Genomic DNA, 18,344 nt, shown 5'->3' with positions numbered 1-18,344 from the left:
TCTCTCAGATGATTGGTTGATATAAAAACCATGCAGTGGGCGTGGGTCGCGTCTGATAGGCTAATATTGTACCCCGTTATTTAATAGGCTGAGGCGAACACTTGTCAGAATGCTGGTAGTTGATTGGCTGCTGTGGGATGGTAGCCGATGGGGATTGGCCTTGGCGAGCGTGGGACGTTCACTCAGACAACATGGCGGCTACAAACGAAGGGAAGAAACTGGTGCGGAGTCCCAGTGGGCTTCGCATGGTACCAGAAAATGGTGCTTTTTGCAGCCCTTTCTCACTTGATGAGCCTCAGTGGGTTCCTGACAAAGAGGTAAACTGCTTCTGAGTGTTATGGCTGGAGACTGAGCGGATGTTTTCATTAGTGGTTGTTCGTACTGGGGCAGGGCAGCGGCTGAGTACTCGGAATATCCTGAACTCTCGCAAAAATCGACGTTTTATTGATGTGAGGAGAACTGAGGTGGAATGTGTGGAATGCAGAAACACCACGGAACATAATTTGTGATAGGGTTCTCAGTAAAAGGGCATCGACCTGAGATGTCAACGTTGTTGCTGCCGCAAAAGATTTGACGTGGCGTGAGTACTTCGAGCAATTTCAGTCTTTTTATCGAGTGACTGTTTTTGCATCGATTCTATCGTGTTGACACAGCTAAAAATATTAGGGGGTTGGTTAATCGAACCGAAATTGGGTGGATGCATACAGGATGGCAAGTAAATGGCCCGGGGATTAAAACGACAGATGTACTGAGATCTGTTAACGTTTGCTGTGATGTCGAAGCTGGTGAAATTTTAGAAACCGAAGCACCTGTTTTCTGTTTAAATTCCAATGAACTATGATCTGGCGAATAAACACTTGTGTTTACACTGGATTTTGTACAGTATACTCCAATTGATTTTTACAGTTCAAAATTTGCCCTAGCCCCGCTCAACCGAGATTAACCCCTCTCCTACATCATTCTATTTATCCTTCTGGGTGAATCATGCCAATTTAGTGTCAATATATATGCATTTGTTTTACAGTTTTATCGGTTAAAATTCTTAACTATATAAATTCAAACAGCCAGTGTAATTGCAGAATAGAAATCCCATTCATAGAAAATAGGTGCAGGAGACCATTTGGCCCTTCGAGCCAGCACCGCCATTCATTGTGATCATGGCTGATCATCCACAATCAGTAACCCGTGCCTGCCTTCTCCCCATATCCCTTGATTCTGCTAAAATTGATTCCATCCCTTTGCTTTGAATTTGAGTTGAAATGCAAATGACTAAAACATACTTTACTATATAATCCTTTGTTGTGCACTCGTTGATGGAAGACTGTACATCACTTTTATGTAAACATGCTGATAGTATTATAAATTCATGTGGGGTATTTAAATGTTAGATGAATTTCCCCCTGTAATAATTTGTATTACAAAAATGGAATAGAAACAAGAATAGGCCATTCAACTCAGCATGCCTACACAGCTATTTATTGGTGCACTTTCTCAAAATGACAATTAATTTCCTCAGTACCCCAAAATCTATTGATTATCCTGTACTTGCTCCATGATTGAGCTCCTTGGGTAGAAAATCCAAAATAATTTATTTGGGGAAAATTCCAAAGTATTGTCTGAGTCTTTATAACAGTCCAATGATTTTGAGGTGCTGACCCTAGTTCTAGATGGAAATACCAGACTTGGCATCCCTATGTTAAGCCTTTTTTTAAAAACTGGTGAATGCAGTTGAAATTTAATGAAGAGTATACCAAAATATTGCTAGAGTAATAACAGCATAGAAAAAAGAACCCACTTCACGTGTGGCAGTAAACTCTTTTCCCCTACCCCTTACACACCCACCCCAAACAAAAAATAAAACGGACATCTTTGTATGTTAATTTAAATGGTTAAATTGTAATGGTGTTTGTTTTTTCTGAGAATGTTGCTGAGTTGGATTCCTTTAATTCAAACATTTCCAAAATAATAGAACTATTTATTGCTGTGTGAAAGACCTATCTTTTGAATGGTGACAGATTGGAAAACGCTGAAAGAAATGTTGGTACATGTGAACAAATCGTAGCATCCACATTCAGATGAAGTAAGCAGTTGAGAGGGCAATTGGTTGATGGCTTTTATTGTGAGATGGATTGTGATCAGAAATAAAGTTTCTAACAGCAATCATGGAATATTACATATAGCTTGATCCTCGTGCCTTTCTTTTTATTAAAAAATACTATTCTTGTTATAAAGGGAATGCAGTAAAAAGATTTTCTGAGAATGTTCCAGTGATGTTGGATTAGTAAGTTTCTTGATTAGTAGGGTGTCAAAGGTTATGGGGAGAAGGCAGGAGAATGGGGCTGAGAAGGAAAAATAGATCAGCTATGATCGAATGGCAGAGCAGACTCCATGGGCCAAATGGTCCAACTCTGCTCCTATGTCTTATGAATTTATAGATTTCTCATTTGGGGAGCGATTGAGTTGACTATGCCTCCACACCAGAGTTTAAAAGAACAAGTTATCTCATGGAAACTCTCAGAGTTCCAGAGATGCTAGATTTTGCTCCTGGTTTGGAGAGGGACCACAATGTCTGGATTAGGGATACATGAGGATTTGGGACTGAAATTAGAGATCTCTTCAAAAGTTGCTGAATTCTTGAAATTCTCTACCTCAGAAAGGAGACATTGAGATGTTTAAAACTGAATGATAGATTACTGGATAGCAAGGGAGTTGGGGGATTGAAACATTTATTAATCAGTTGGTTAAATGTGCAGAGCAATTGCAGATGGAATTTAATCTTGATAAGCATGAATGAGGCACAAAATGAAGGGTGGAGTTTTGAGTATTAAAGAACAGAGACACTGGACTGTGCACATCTTGGGATCCCTGAAGGTGGCAGTACCAGGAGGTAGGTGCAACAGAAACTAGCCTGAATTAGTGGGGTGGAGTATGTCACCTCGTAAGGAGGGACTGGATAGGCTGGATTTGTTGCCTTTGAACAGAAGAAATTGAAGCAATAAATATAAAACTTCCCGAAATTCCAATCAGAAATAAAACTACTTGGTAGTAAACTATTGACATAACTCTTGTTCCTGACATCATCTGTATTTCTATTCCTAGTGCCCCAGATGTATGCAGTGTGATGCAAAATTCGACTTTCTTACCAGGAAAGTAAGAGATTTTATTTCTTATCAGTTTATTGCTTTTTTTGGTTTTTATTTGGTGGTTTTCACTGGCAAAAAAAAAGAAAGAAAAATGCACTATCTAAGAAAACTGTGAATTTGCTTCAATGGGATAAATATTCAGTTGGCACAATATCTTTTATATGGTTCTAGTACTTGGCAATGTGATATTTCGACACCATTTCCACAATGTTCGTATCATGTCAGCATTCTGGTATGCAAATGGACATAAAAAATCAACGCCCAACAATTTGTTTGAGGGTACATAAAGGATGAAATGTAAGAAAATAACTGCAGATGCTGGAGAAGGGTCTCGACCCAAAACGTCACCCATTCCTTCTCTCCTGCGATGCTGCCTGACCTGCTGAGTTACTCCAGCATTTTGTGAATATAGGATGAAATGATCATTACTAGCCTATTCAATTGTACCTGACTTCATTAATATCACAAAGTGCTGGAGTAACTCAGTGGGTCAGGTAGCATCTCTGGAGAAAAAGGATGGGTGACATTTCGGGTCAGGCCCCTTCCTCAAACCCGAAATGTCACCCATCCTCTTTCTCCCAAGATGCTGCCTGACCCACTGAGTTACTTTGTGTCTATTTTTGGTATCAACTCTGTTCTTTGTTGTTTCATTAATATCACAATTGGTACATATTATTTGTCCATCTAGTTCTTTCAAACATACCTGGTGTTATGAAACCAGATAACGGGAACAAATAAGGAGGAAATAGAATGTGTGGTCTCCATTCACAATATTCACAATCCACATTATCTCAGACTTACGAATTACAAAATGAATCACAAATTTCTGGCTTAATTTTCTGCATGTTGACAGATTCCATATTTGTAAATAAACAAGTCTAAATATTGCTTGAAACTTGGCTTTGTCTATAGGTAACCATTAAAAATTATATCTGGAAGATAAAATAGCACATTCAAATATTAATCTATTCATACCTGTACTTTAAATCCTGATATTATCCTGTGGCAATCTGACTAGAGATCATCTTCTTAATGGTATTTTTACACAGAGCTTGGTGTTTCTATTTTTAATTGAGTACTGTAATACTCGGTCAGCAACCCTTATTGTATTCTGTTGAATGAAAGCACTGACAATTCCAATTATCAGAGTTAGAAAATAATTGCTTTAAACTGGTGTATCGTGTGCCGGAATGTTATTTCTATTTCTAAATTGCCAGAATTTGTGAGTTCTAACAACATCTTTGATTTTTTTTTTGTGGAACTATCTTGAAATTGGAAGCATCACTGTAGGAGATGTGGCAAATGCTTTTGTGACAAATGTTGCAGTAAAAAAGTACCTCTTCCACGGATGTACTTCATAGACCCAGTGCGACAATGTGCTGAATGTGCTTTGATCTCCCAGAAGGAATCAGAGTTCTTTGACAAACAGATTAAGGTGCTTGCAAATGGTAAGTATAGCTACCTCGAATATGTTTAGAAGACTATTTATGACTTAAAATGTGACTAAAATGTTTTCTATGTACTTCTGTCATTTATATATGGAATTAATATGACTTCTGTGTAATTTATTTTTAAATGAAAAAAAAATGCTTAGTGTTCCCTGAGTCTGTGCCAGTAATGCTGCAGCAAGCAAGGTTTTCATTATACTTGTACTTGTGCATGTGACAATAAACTTGACTCAGCTTTCAAATATATTTCAAATAATTTGACAGCTCCCTCGTGTTATGTTTTAGGCTAACACTAATCATTCTCTGTGTACTCCATGGAGACATTTTGTTACTGTGAAATTCGGACTTTTGAGGTGCAACATCAGGTGATATCAGGTGCAACCTGATATCACAATGTGCGTAATTATAAAAGTCACTGATAGACATCAGAAGTGAAAGGAAAGTTTCACCTTTAACCCAGGATTATAAGAGCAATTTTACCGCAGCTGAGTTAAGCTTTACATTGACTCGATGAGTGGTGCAGCTATTCCTGAATAATGTTGTATCTAAAAGGATGCCATTAATATTTTGGGGGTGTGTTCAATATTTATCACCAATTGAGATTCAAGAATATTGTCATATGAATTGGTAATGGGACAATGAAATTCTCACGTGCTTCAGCTTTGCAGTCACATTAAACACAACCTATAACATACAACAGACTATTAGTTATTCTGGGTAAACCAGATCATGATGGTACAAGCCAAAATATGTAGTGCAATCTAAGTTGTCTATTGTAGTGTTGTGTCATGATTAGGGTTGTTCAAGGGGTGGTTCAAGAGCCTGATGGTTTATGAAGAAGCTGTTCCTTAACCTCGAGGTAATGTTTCTCAGACTTAGTCATAGTGATACAGTATGGAAAACAGTCCCTTTGGCCAACACCGGCCAACAATCCCCCAACTACACTAGTCCCACTTGCCTGCGCTTGGTCCATATCCCTCCAAACCTGTCCTATCGATGTACCTGTCTAACTGTTTCTGAAACAATGGGATAGTCCCAGCCTCAACTACCTCCTCTGACAGCTTGTTCCATCCACCACCCTTTGTGTGAAAAAGTTACCCCTCGGATTCGTATTAAATCGTTTCCCCTTAAATCGTTTCCCCTTCACCTTGAATCTATGCCCTCTGGTCCTCGATTCCCCTACTCTGGGCAAAATACTCTATGCATCTACCCGAACTATTCCTCTCATGATATTGTATACCTCTATAAGATCTCCCTTCATTCTCCTGCGCTCCATGGAATAGAGACCTAGCCTACTCAACCTCTCCCTATAGCTCAGACCCTTTAGTCCTGGCAACATCTTTGTAAATCTTTTCTGAACCCTTTCAAACTTGACAATATCTTTCCTATAACATGCTGCCTAGAACTGAACACAATATTCTAAATGCGATCTCACCAACGTCTTATACAACTGCAACATGATCTCTCAACCTCTATCCTCAATACTCTGATGAAGGCCAAAGTGCCAAAAGCCTTTTTGACCACCTTATCTACCTGCGACTCGACCTTCAAGGAACCATGCACCTATACTCCTAGATCCCTCTGTTCTACAACACTACCCCAAGGCCTACCATTTACTGTGTAGGTCCTGCCCTTGTTCGACATCCCAAAATGGAACACCTCACATTTTTTTGTATTAAATTCCATCAACCATTCCTCTGCCCACCTGGCCAATCGATCCAGATCCTGCTGCAATCTTTCACAACCATCTTCACTATCTGCAAAACCACTAACTTTTGTATCATCAGCAAACTTGCTAATCTTGCCCTGTATGTTCTCATCCAAATCATTGATATAGATGACAAACAGTAACGGGCCCAGCACCGAACCCTGAGGCACTCCACTAGTCACAGACCTCCAGTCCGAGAAGCAACCTTCCACCATCACTGTCTGCTTCCTTCCATGGAGCCAATTTGCTATCCATTAGCTATCTGTCCTTGGATCCCATGCGATCTCACCTTCCAGAGCAGCCTACCACGCGGAACCTTGTTGAATGCCGTCCTGAAGTCCATGTACACAACATTTACAGCTCTGCCCTCATCAACCTTTTTGGTCATGTCTTCAAAAAAATCAATCAGGTTTGTGAGACACGACCTCCCACATACAAAACCATGCTGATTATCTCTAATCACCCCTTGCCCATCCAGATGCCTGTATAACCCATCCCTCAGAATACTCTCCAGTAACTTACCAACTACAGATGTTAAGCTCACTGACCCAGAGTTCCCAGCATTTTCCCTGCAGCCCTTCTTGAAAAGAGGCACAACATTTGCCACCCTTCAGTTTTCCGGCACCTCTACTGTATTTAAGGACGACACGTAAATTTCAACCAGGGCTCCTGCAATTTCCTCTCTAGTTTCCCGCATTGTCCTCGGATATATCTGATCAGGCCCCCTGGAGATTTGTCTACCTTCAAACATGACAGTACCTTCAGTACTTCTTCGACGGTAACACTGACTGCTCTCAAGACACTTCCAGTGACTGCGCAAATTTCCTCCGTCCTACTGTCTTTCTCCTCGGTAAATACAGAGGAGAAATACTCATTTAGGACCTTGGCCATCTCCTGTGGCTCCACACAGAGGTGACTACTTTGATTCCTGAGAGGTTCCACTCTCTCTTTAGTTACCCTTTTCCCCCTTATGCATTTATAAAATCTTGTTGGTAACAGCGAGATGAAAGTGTGGCCAGTGTGTGGGTCTTTGATGATATTAGCTGCTTTCTTGAGGCAGCAATTCCAGCAGATCCTTCCAAAATCTTCTGGGAAAAAATGGTGAAAATCTTCCAAAAACATTTTTAAAAACAAATTTGAAGGAATGGGACTTCAGGCTTCTAAAAAACCCTTCAATTTTCAGTTTTTGGAGAGCTTGCTTTGGTAGCAATTATGCTGTCAAAAATCCACTTGCATTTGTTTAGGTCAGCTCTGACTTTTTGAGATAGGCACAAAAAGCTGGAGTAACTCAGTGGGTCAGAAAGTATCTCTGGAGAAAAGGAATAGGTAACGTTTCGTGTTGAGTCCTATTTGGAACGTTACCTATTCCTTTTCTCCGGGAAGGGTCTCGACCCAAAACATCACCTATTCCTTTTCTCCAGAGATGCTGTCTGACCCACTGAGTTACTCCCGCTTTTTGTATCTATGTAAACCAGCATCTGCAGTTCCTTCCTACACATTCTGACTTTTTGAGGACTGTTTATTGGATGTCTTTGGCAATGTTCCACCATTCACACACTTTACTATTTGTTGCCAAGGGGCTACATTCCTTGTAACTTCAAGTTCCTCAGAAAAAGGTGAGACAGTGAGTTGCCGGCTGTCAAATAACCACAGGTAAGTACAATTGACTTTGAATGCTGCAATAAGATGTCTTGTTTTAAAATGGTTTGCACCGTGCATGTTAGAAGGCTGATTGCCCTGCTTCTAATTTGTACGTTCATGTGGAAGATAAAAGCCATTCCATCATGTTTATATGATGAAATATAGTGTTGTTTTCATACCATCAACAACAGCACATTTAGTATCCCTAAAGGTATGGGTACTAAATATAATCATTGCTGATGGTGTAAAGGGAAGGCCATTTGTTGCTGGCCCTGATTGGTCCTGGTCTTTTCTCACCTCCAACGTTTCACCCCCCCACCACCCCTTACTTTCAGTCTGAAGAAGGGGCCTGACCTGAAATGTCACCTATCCTTTTCCTCCAGAGATGCTGCCTGACCCGCTGCGTTACTCCAGCACTTTGGTATCTATCTTTAGTATATTTTTACACTGAATCACAAGATTCTGAATTGGCCTGAGACAGAACAGGTCTTGCATTCCTTAACTGGATTTTTCTGTTAAATCAAACCTATGCAGAGATGTGAGCTGTAGTTGAAAAATTAAGATGATCTTGTGCTCTGAATTTGTTTAGACAAGGTGAAGTCCTCCTTTAACAAAAGCCAAGATCCCTTCTCGTTCCCCCTTCCAAGCTAATCTATGGAGGGGATGATGGGAAGGTGTCCCCTATTTGCACCTACTGTTTTTTTTCTCGTAGGGCTCGGAATGCCTCACTGCATTAGTAATTGCTTTAGAAAGGGCAGCTTTGTTTCTACTGCGTAAAGTGACAGCTGCAGCCAAGTTGAATGGAATTTGATCCTCGGTTTTAATGAACAGAGATCTTGAATTATTATTGGATTCATTATTCCAATACATCATTGGGGGTAGTTTCCCCATGTGAACAGAAACTGCCTTTCTGCCCACCATGTCTATGCTAACCTTTTTACTCATCTACACTAATCCTATTTTCCTATATTAGGACCATACCTCCCATGCCTTAACATAACATAACATAACAACACTTTATTGTCACTCGGCACAACACCGAGCGAAATTTCAGCAGTCACACAAAACACAGCAAAAAAGAAAAGAACACAGGACACCCGACCCCAACACAAACATCCATCACAGTGACTCCAAACGCCCCCTCACTGTGATGGAGGCAACAAAACTTCCCCTCTCTTCCCCCCGCACCCACGGACAGGCAGCTCGACCCCTACCGAGGCAAACGACACGCACAGCCCCCGCAAGGGGATGGAAGGCCCCCCGGCCGAGCCGCCCCGGGCACCGAAACGTCCCGCAGCCACACCGGGCGATGTTAAGTCCAACGGCCGAGCCACACCGGGCACTGATACGTCCCGCGGCCGCACCGGGCGATGTTAAGTCCAGCGGCCAAGCCACACCGGGCACTGAAACGTCCCGCAGCCGAGCCGCACCGGGCACTGAAACGTCCCGCAGCCACACCGGGCACTGAAACGTCCCGCAGCCACACCGGGCACTGAAACGTCCCGCAGCCACACCGGGCGATGTTAAGTCCAGCGGCCAAGCCACACCGGGCACTGAAACGTCCCGCACCCGAGCCGCACCGGGCACTGAAACGTCCCGCAGCCACACCGGGCGATGTTAAGTCCAGCGGCCGAGCCGCACCGGGCACTGAAATGTCCCGCGGCCGAGCCGAGCCTGCGATGTTAAGGCCCACAGCCGAGCCGCGCCCCGGGGAAGAGACCCAATAAAAGAAAGGTTTCCCCCCGCCCCCCCCCACCCCACAACCCCCCACCCCCACCACACATACACAGCCAAAAACAGAAACAAAAACCATCCCAACACCGACACAAACAAAAAAAAAAGAAAAAAAGACAACAGACTGCCAGAGAGCCGCAGCCGTTAGGCGCAGCCAACTCCTCCAGGAAGGTTTTAAGTGTGCATGAATTTCTGCCCTTTACTGTAAATGCCTGTTCCTGCATATTTCCTCTTCTTAAAATCCTCCTTAAAATCTACCTTTATCATCTCATCTGCAACACTCCAAATTTTATCCTTTGGGTGGCACAATGATGCAAGCAGAACTGTTATCTGATGGCGACAGAGACTGATTCAGTTGAAATCTTGGGCAACGTATAGAGTTAAAATGTCTTTCTGTGACCGTGTAGGTTTTCCCTAGGTGCCCTGTTTTTTCAAATGGCCACTATAAATGGGAAAGTTGGTGGAATGTGAGGAGAATATGGAAAAAGATTAGTGTAAGATTGGTTAAATGGGTGCTTGATGATCGGCACACACTTTGTAGGCTGAAAGATCCGTTTCAACACCGTCTTGTACTCGGACTGAGATTGCAAATGGTTCTTTGTCACCCATGAGGTTTGTTAGAAACGAGAAATAATTTGGGAATGGGGAGGTGAGAGCCTTACTTTGGAAAAAGCATGAATCTGTTATTTTGTTGTTAAACCTGCATCAATGTTAACAGCAGCCATAGATTATATTTACTGAAATTGTGTGTATCCTCGCTAATATGTGCCTTCGGGATTTTGGAGTCCGGTATACACCAATAGAGGCAAAATTGCTGATTCTCAACAGTGAATACCAAGTTACGGAGATTCCCCTTTACAGAATTCACAATTATTGGAGATATGGAATAAAATCTACCCTCTGAATTTGCATGTGTGGGGAGAGAAAGCAAATAAATCTAAACAAATTGCTCTTTTTTTCCAAGGTAGACACAAAATGCTGGAGTAACAGCGGGTCAGGCAGCATATTGGGAGAGAATGGGTGACGTTTTGGATCGAGACCCTTCAGCATATTGTGTCACCCATTCCATCTCTCCCGAGATGCTGCCTGACCCACTGAGTTACTCCAGCATTTTGTGTCCCTCATTCCTTCTCTCCTGGGGTGCTGCCTGACCCGCTGAGTTACTCCAGCATTTTGTGTCTATCTTCGATTTAAACCAGCATCTGCAGTTTTTTTCCTACACTTTTTTTTCCAACTCGTGTGCAATAATGCAGCTTTGCATTATGGAAAATGGCGACATGGACCTTTTTGTGAGGGTTGGCTGCAAACATTTTTTGCATTTTATTTTTCAGAAGAAAGACAAACCACTGAAAGCTTATTGGTTCAAATGTAAATGCGAATATGATCCCTTTTCCGATGGTAAATATTAGCTGAAATACATACAATTGTGAGTTTTGAAATTCAGCAGGAACAGCAAATTTAATATAGACCTGAAGAGTTAATTTTTAGAAACCCATGAGTAGCTGTATTTGCTTCTGCTTTAATAATTCAGACAACTTTTTTTTCTGGGCTATTAAGTTATTATTGCTAGGAAAAATCATATTAATTAGATGAGCAGGAACATCATATGGTGCGTGTTAACTGACTGTGGTTTTCCTAGGTATCTCATTCGTGGTTTGAAGTGTGATTTTTTTTCTCTATTTCCCTTTTTATTCTTGAGCCCTAACTACCAACAAGCATTTTGACTTGCAAAAGTGGTTAGGCTGCTAAAGTTGGCATCAATACTTTAAATCTGAAGAAAATATTGGCTTGTATCATGCACTATTTAAGACCAGCGTGTACATATTCACCAGGATGTGTTTTGATTGTCTAAGATGCTTTATATAGAGAATAAATTATAACAGCAGTCTTCAGAAATAGTTAATTGATATTTTTCATTAAAATATTAATTTCCAATTTTTGTTAGGTATCTATATCTGGATGGAGAAAATCACTTTGAAATTGAAGTTGCTCGAATGATAAATGTTCAGGTGCTAACTGAAGGCTTTACTCCTGGAGGTAATAAGAGTACATACTAATTATACAAGTAACCATCCTTACAACTAATTTCAGAAAAATTACTGCTTTAAAGTTATTGATTCATAAAATTGAATAGATTTCTCTGCTGGAACAGAATGGGATTCGTCCAGACTTAATGAGGAAAACCAAGTGCCAGGTTGATTCTTACAGAGAAATAGCAGAGTGCTGTCCACCATGGGAATTGCTATTGGATCAAGTTCCATTGTTAAGATGTATAGGTCAGAGTTTTGGTATAAAGACCATTTGAAATATCAAAAGAATAGTTGATATGCTGTGTCCATTGTAGATGATCTTAACAACTTTGGAACTTAGCTTTGTTTTCTAAATCATGCAAAGTAGAATTGGAAGTTTTTAAAATTAAATTTGGTTTGGTGCTGTAAAATAATGATCATGTAGTTAGTGGTATTTGTGCATTGAATTAGATGGAGGGCATATTTACCTGATTTAGAATGGCCTGAAACTAATCCTTCTTTTCAATGCCTGCTGCTGCTGCCTATCATCTTGAAAAAGAGAAAGATATTCACACTTACACCAGCCTACTGGAGAATCCGTACATTACTGAAGGTTAGAAGTATGATTGTCAAATTAACCAACAGTGTGCTAATTTTCCTAAATGTCTTTCAGAGCTTGACCTTAAATTTATTTTTTGCTAGTTGCTTTGTGAGTGATGCTTCTCCTGTGAAGAATAACCTATGTAGAGCTTCAGTTGAACTAAATCAGTTGTTGGTGCTGAGTTTGTGATGCATTGTAAATTCCAAGGCAAACTCCTCCCAAACTAAGCATTGTGCCCTTTCCCTCCTTGCTTGCTTTTAGTTTGCATGAGCTCTTTGTTGCAGTCAGAAATAGTAGCATTGTATTTCCAAGAATACTATGCTAGTGACTTGTATTCATCAAATGCATTCCCACCTCATTCATCATTCCTTAGTATAGTGGTGCCAATGACTTGAACATTTTGCAGTTATTTTGGTCTATCTGAAATTTAATACTATTTTATTAATGCAAAGAGGCAAGATCTGCTTAATTGAAAATTTACCTGAAATGATTCTGGATTCATACCTCATGTTAGCTTCACATGTGTTAGTGCGATGCTGAAATAGTGTCGGCTCAAATAACTTGCTCAACACCAGCCAAATTTCTGGTGAGGATTAAAGATTTTTTAAAAACATTTCTGGGTGGGGTGTGGGAAAAGTCAGAGTTCCTACAACTAGTGAATTTCATTCCAACTTTCACAGACAAATTGAGGGCAAGATGAAAGGGGAAAGCACAAAGTCCATTAAATTATTTTCGACAACGGCCCTCCTCTTCGGATATTAAAAGGTGGCCATTTATATTTGACCATTTTTAATTTGGAAAAATTACTCAAAAGAACTATGGAAACAGTTCTTTTTGCAACCTTATTCTTTGGCGCCTAATCCTGTAAAATTATACGAATATTGATTGGATACAGATGGTTTTAGTTAATCTGAGCAAATTATTTGTATTAATTTGCTAGTTGAATCACATTTTATGCTAGATTTTGTTAGATTCAAATCAATTCAAAATCCTGATTTGTCTTTGAAAACGCATTGGATCACTTGCTTTTGACTTGCAGGGGTATGTAAAAGAGATACAAATAGTATCACAGGAAGCATTAGCCACAATGTCGAGGAAACAGTTGTGTGGGTTTCCTGTCTGCGATTGTTGTTTCTCCCCCTCTCGTCTTTGTGTCATTGTGTTCTGGGGGATGCTGACCAGGGCGGTTACGACAACAAGCAAAGCAAATGTTCGTGCAAGTTTTTTTTTAATGCCTCCAAAGAAAGTTTTAGTGGTGTTGTAATGTTCTCTAGTGAAATGAGTGTTTTGGTGAAGTTGGAATGTTGCATAACATGATGAGCGAACTTATTTAGCAGCTTGCTTTTCAACAGAACTTTAATGCAGACTGCTCTGTAAATTTCAGGCGGCAACACACGTGCCACAGGTATGCTGGTCCAATACAAAACTTTGGGGTCCCAGGAGCCAAAACAGCTGAAGCTAAGTGTATCCGATGACTTCAACAGCAACAAGAAGATGTCTGTTGGTTGGCTGGCTGCCATGCATAAGGTGAAGCCTAATAATGTCTTTCACTTTCTTTATTACTATTGAGTCTCTTCAATTTGGAGCAAATGATTTGTTTTGTTAGGAGCGATAATAGTCATAGAGTGATACAGTGTGGAAACCGGCCCTTTGGCCCAACTTGCGCACACCGTTCAACATGTCCCAGCTACACTCGACCCACCTGCCTGCCTTTGGTCCCTATCCCTCCAAATCTGCCTGATCCGTTTCTTAAACATTGGGATAGTCCCAGCCTCAACTACCTCCTCTGGCAGCTTGTTGCAAACACCCACCAGCCTTTGTATGAAAAAGTTACCCCTCAGATTCCCATTAAATCCTTCCCCCTTCACCTTAAACCTATGTCCTCTGGTCCTCGATTCACCTACTCTAGGCAAGAGACTCTGTGCATCTACCGATCTATTCCTCTCATGATTTTATACACCTCTATAAGATCACCCGTCATCCTCCTGCGCTCCAGGGAAGAGTCCCAGCCTACTCAACCTCTCCCTACAGCTCAGACCCTCTAGTCCTGGCAATATCCATGTAAATCTTCTCTACCCATTCCAGCTTGACATCTTTCCTATAACATGGTGTCCAGAACTGAACACAATACTCTAAATGCAGTCTCACCTACGTCTTATACAACTGCAACATGACCTCCCAACTTGTATACTCAATACTCTGACAGATGAAGACGAATGTACCAAAAGCCTTATCTACCTGCGACTCGACTTTCAATGAACCATGCACCTGCACTCCTGGATCCCTCTGCTCTATAAAAGGTGTGGAATTCTCTGCCTCAGAAGGCAGTGGAGGCCAGTTCGTTGGATGCTTTCAAGAGAGAGCTGGATAGCGGAATGAGGGGGTATGGGGAGAAGGCAGGAACGGGGTACTGATTGAGAGTGATCAGCCATGATCGCATTGAATGGTGGTGCTGGCTCGAAGGGCTGAATGGCCTACTCCTGCACCTATTGTCTATTGTCTATAACATTCTGCTGTAGGTTCTGCCCATGTTAGACTTCCTAAAATGCTACACCTTAAGATAATATTATAATTGTAGCGACAGGAATGAAAACTTTGTTTCAAGAATTGGAAAAAGTTAAGAATAAGGCAAGGGGAATAAAGTTGAGGAATGAATCTGTCCAATGGTTATCAGAAATGTTGTACATTCTTGAAGAAAAGAGGATAAATAGCAGGTGGAAAAGTAAAGGTGTGCTTATTAAAAAACAGGTGCAGGATGAGGCCATTCGGTCCTTCGAGCCAGCACCGCCGATTAGCCAAATTTAGAATGGTAATGGGTAAAAATGATAAACTAACAACATTTAATAAATTTGACTTGGTTATGTATTGTAAAGAGCTTCCGAAGACTTGGCAAACAAGCCACATAATAGCAGGACGGAATATTTAGCCTGGACAGAAAGTAGCCTTTTAGTATATTTGGGATACCAGAAGTTGAAATCATGGCTGACGGCACAGCATTCGCATGGTTCAAGAAGTCAGAAATGCAAACCACAGCCATCAAAAAGGGTAGACAGTAAGTTCCCTTTGGGTCCAATATGAGGCAACGGATGTAATGGGTCAGATTTAATCTTGAACATTTGCCTTGTGGTTTGTGCAAGGACTGAAGATTGGCTTTGGTTTTTCCTTTATTTATTTGGAGGGAGGTTTTCATCTGATAGTATGTGTCAGAATGGAAAAGCTGACATTTTAAATGTTTCAATTGTTGGGGGTGCACATCTGGCCTGAATCAGCTATGCTGCTATTATAGAGCGATGCAGCACAGAACCGAGGTACAGTGAAAAGCTTTTTGTTGCATGCAAATGTCAACATAAAGACTATATACGATTACAATCATGCCATCCAGTGTACAGATACTTGATAGAATAGAGTAAGTAATGCTGCTGTTGGAGTAGACGTTTAAGAGTGGAGCGATTGTAATGAGTGATTGCAGATTCACTTCTGGAAGCAGCAAGCAGTGTCGCTTGGCTTGGGCACCATTTTGCTTATCTAGGTTTAGACTCCCTCTATCCTGCAGGAAAAAGATTGACACTAACTTACTGTATAGACCCATAAAGTCACCCCTGAACCTCCTTTGCTGCAGGGAAAACTGTCACAGTACCATCTTTCAAGTACCTTTTGTTTAATATTATCCTTCCTGTAGTATGGTGACCAGAACTGTGCACACTATTCCAGGTGTGGTCTCAAAGTCTTGTACAGCTAGAATATAACGTTCCAATGAGTGTGTGTACTCAGTGCCCTGTCTTATGAAGGCAAATGGGTTATGACACCCTCTCCACCTTGTCATTTCCCCTTTCAGGAAACTTTGTACTTGTAGCCCGTTATCTGTTGTACAACACTTCCCAGGGCCCAGTCATTCACTATGTCCTGGGTTTAATTTCCTTAAATTACCAGGTAAATTCCACACCTACCTTCCCAGATGATTGTCAGGTTATTTGTGTTTGCGATCAGTACAGCTTGACAGTCCTGTTTCCTACATACATACCTTTTCAGATATTCAGTTGAACCTGTATTGTAACAGTCAATATTGCCAACATAACTCACTCAAGTTGCACATGGACAAGGTTGTATGAAATTGTTAATACTTGTTGACAGCCTCAGCTTACTGTATGGACATTGTCCAGTTATTTCATAGCATATTCTACATGGCAGAATGGAGACTTATTTCACCATCTTTGACAGGATTTAGGTACAGTACGAGTACTAAAGGTATGGAACTACTAAGTTTAGTTTTATATCTTCATTGCTGTAGATTGCTAGTGCTGTGCTTTCTGCACCGTGTACTATACTGCTTGAGTGAGAATTGAATTGGACTAATTGTTATCCCTCCATTTCCATTATTTTCCCCCATCCCACCAACCACAATTCCCTCTATCCCAATCCACAGGCAGCCAAGCTTCTATATGAATCAAGAGACCAATAACTATTTCAGAGTTCCTGAAACATATGCAGCTGGCAGCCGGAAGAGGAATGGAAAAAATAACATTTGTTTTCCTGCTCTGATATATAGTCAGTTTTTAGTACTTTTGTATTAGTGATTTTTCTGAAAACACTTAAATGCAGCAAATATCAGGAGTTTTTGGTGCATTTAAATATTAAGTATAGTGCAATATAAAATTTACAATGTTTTAAATGTAACCTTTCACATTTAAATTAAACTTTTGCTAAATATTAATCTATTTTTTAATTACTAACTGAACTGCACTGCAAAGTTTTGCAGATTTTATTTTACTGTTGAGGTATAAAAGTTCTAATTGTATTGCAAAAGTGGAAAATAGTCTGTGTAAAGACTTTTGTTGTGTATTCAGGTGGTTTTTGACCTAAATGATTGAAATAAAAATGTTTACACTTAATTTTTAATAGCAGGAAATGCTAGAGTCCACAAAGTGCCATCAGTTTGCTTGGATTTTAAATTGATGTTTTTCCCTCCCCTCCCTAGAAATTTCATTCTGATTAAACCAAAGGAAATACTCCCATAGTGGATGCTTTGCATAACCCTGCCTCTTCCTGCAATTATGTACTGAGTCTAAGAAAGTTATTAGGGAACTATACAACTGTTTTAATCAGTTAAATATGTGGTTCTGTAAAAGTCTGCAGCAACTGTGCATGAAACCAAAATTAGATGATAAAACAAAGCTGTGGATCCTGGATAGAGATACATACAGATGGGCTATTAAGATGCTAGCTTGTTGAGAGAAGTGTTCTGAGAACAGACCCTTGGTGTATCAACCCAACTTTCTTTTGTATGAAATATTCCAGAATAATCACTTTGAATTTTGAAATATGTATTTGATGCACACAGGGTGGGGAAAAGGGAGGAAGAGGGAAATGTGCACCAACTTCTCAGTTTTCTGGACCAAATGAATATTACTGAAGTTATGGTTATATGGAGGACTGATCTTGAAAGTGCATTTTTTAGTTTATGTATTCATGCTAGATATATACATCTTGGATCAATTGCAAGCACCTTCTGTATAAAAAAAATAAAATGCGATTGCAAATTTCTGTGAGGATCAATTGTGTGGTACAAGGGTTTCGTTTAGAGAGAGAATGGAAACATACTTTGTTCCATCGAGTCCACACAGACTATGGATCACCCAACACACTAGTTTAATGTTATCCCACTTTTGCATCTACTCCCTACACACGAGGGACAATTAACCTACAAAACTGCACGTCTTTGGGATGTGGGAGGAAACCAGAGCACCCCCATGCTCTGGGGGGACGTGTAAACAACTCAGGTTCAAACCTGGGGACTGGCGCTATGAAGCAGCAGCTCTACCAGTTGTGCCATATGCCACCCCCAAGCCTTATACACCTACATCCAAGGTGGCATTGTAAGGTTTCTTTCAAAACAGATCTGATGATTTAGAAGGAAAGCAGATAATTATGGTGAAACAAGAGTCCTCAAGCTAAATTCCTGTTCAGTGATAGTATTAAAGTTAAGGCCTTAGTCATTTTTTTTCAGTGTAGAACAAAAAAAAACCTTCCATCCAATTAACCAAGTATTGTGATGGGTAATGA

The 18,344-nt window shown here is 40.6% G+C and overlaps 1 protein-coding gene across 3 annotated transcripts; it reads left to right on the top strand.

Moving 5' to 3' along the window:
- The first annotated feature begins 191 nt into the window (after positions 1 to 191).
- Positions 192 to 17,823, top strand: zfyve21 (zinc finger, FYVE domain containing 21). 3 transcript variants are annotated; one of them, XM_078406485.1, is made up of 8 exons: positions 192 to 317; positions 3,100 to 3,150; positions 4,423 to 4,591; positions 7,877 to 7,952; positions 11,620 to 11,711; positions 12,243 to 12,296; positions 13,669 to 13,811; positions 16,708 to 17,823. In XM_078406485.1, exons 1-8 carry the CDS (start codon positions 192 to 194, stop codon positions 16,741 to 16,743), a joined length of 747 nt encoding a protein of 248 aa, XP_078262611.1. In that variant the 3' UTR covers positions 16,744 to 17,823. The 3 variants fall into 3 exon arrangements, with proteins under 3 accessions (XP_078262611.1, XP_078262612.1, XP_078262613.1); XM_078406487.1 differs by lacking the exon at positions 192 to 317 and adding an exon at positions 324 to 580; XM_078406486.1 differs by lacking the exon at positions 12,243 to 12,296.
- Positions 17,824 to 18,344: the final 521 nt, after the last annotated feature.

Source organism: Rhinoraja longicauda, chromosome 10 (genome assembly GCF_053455715.1).
Source record: "Rhinoraja longicauda isolate Sanriku21f chromosome 10, sRhiLon1.1, whole genome shotgun sequence".
Taxonomy (NCBI): domain Eukaryota; kingdom Metazoa; phylum Chordata; class Chondrichthyes; order Rajiformes; family Arhynchobatidae; genus Rhinoraja; species Rhinoraja longicauda.
Note: the sequence above shows the minus strand (reverse complement) of the source record. Positions and strands in the feature narration are given on the sequence as shown.

What these genes read in the sequence shown, in the direction of transcription:
- zfyve21 (XM_078406485.1), top strand. Translation starts at nt 192, where the DNA reads ATGGCGGCTACAAACGAAGGGAAGAAACTGGTGCGGAGTCCCAGTGGG. An exon ending in GATTAAGGTGCTTGCAAATG is followed by an intron (nt 4,592 to 7,876) that starts GTAAGTATAGCT and finishes TTTGTTGCCAAG; the next exon opens with GGGCTACATTCCTTGTAACT. An exon ending in CGGCTGTCAAATAACCACAG is followed by an intron (nt 7,953 to 11,619) that starts GTAAGTACAATT and finishes AATTTTTGTTAG; the next exon opens with GTATCTATATCTGGATGGAG.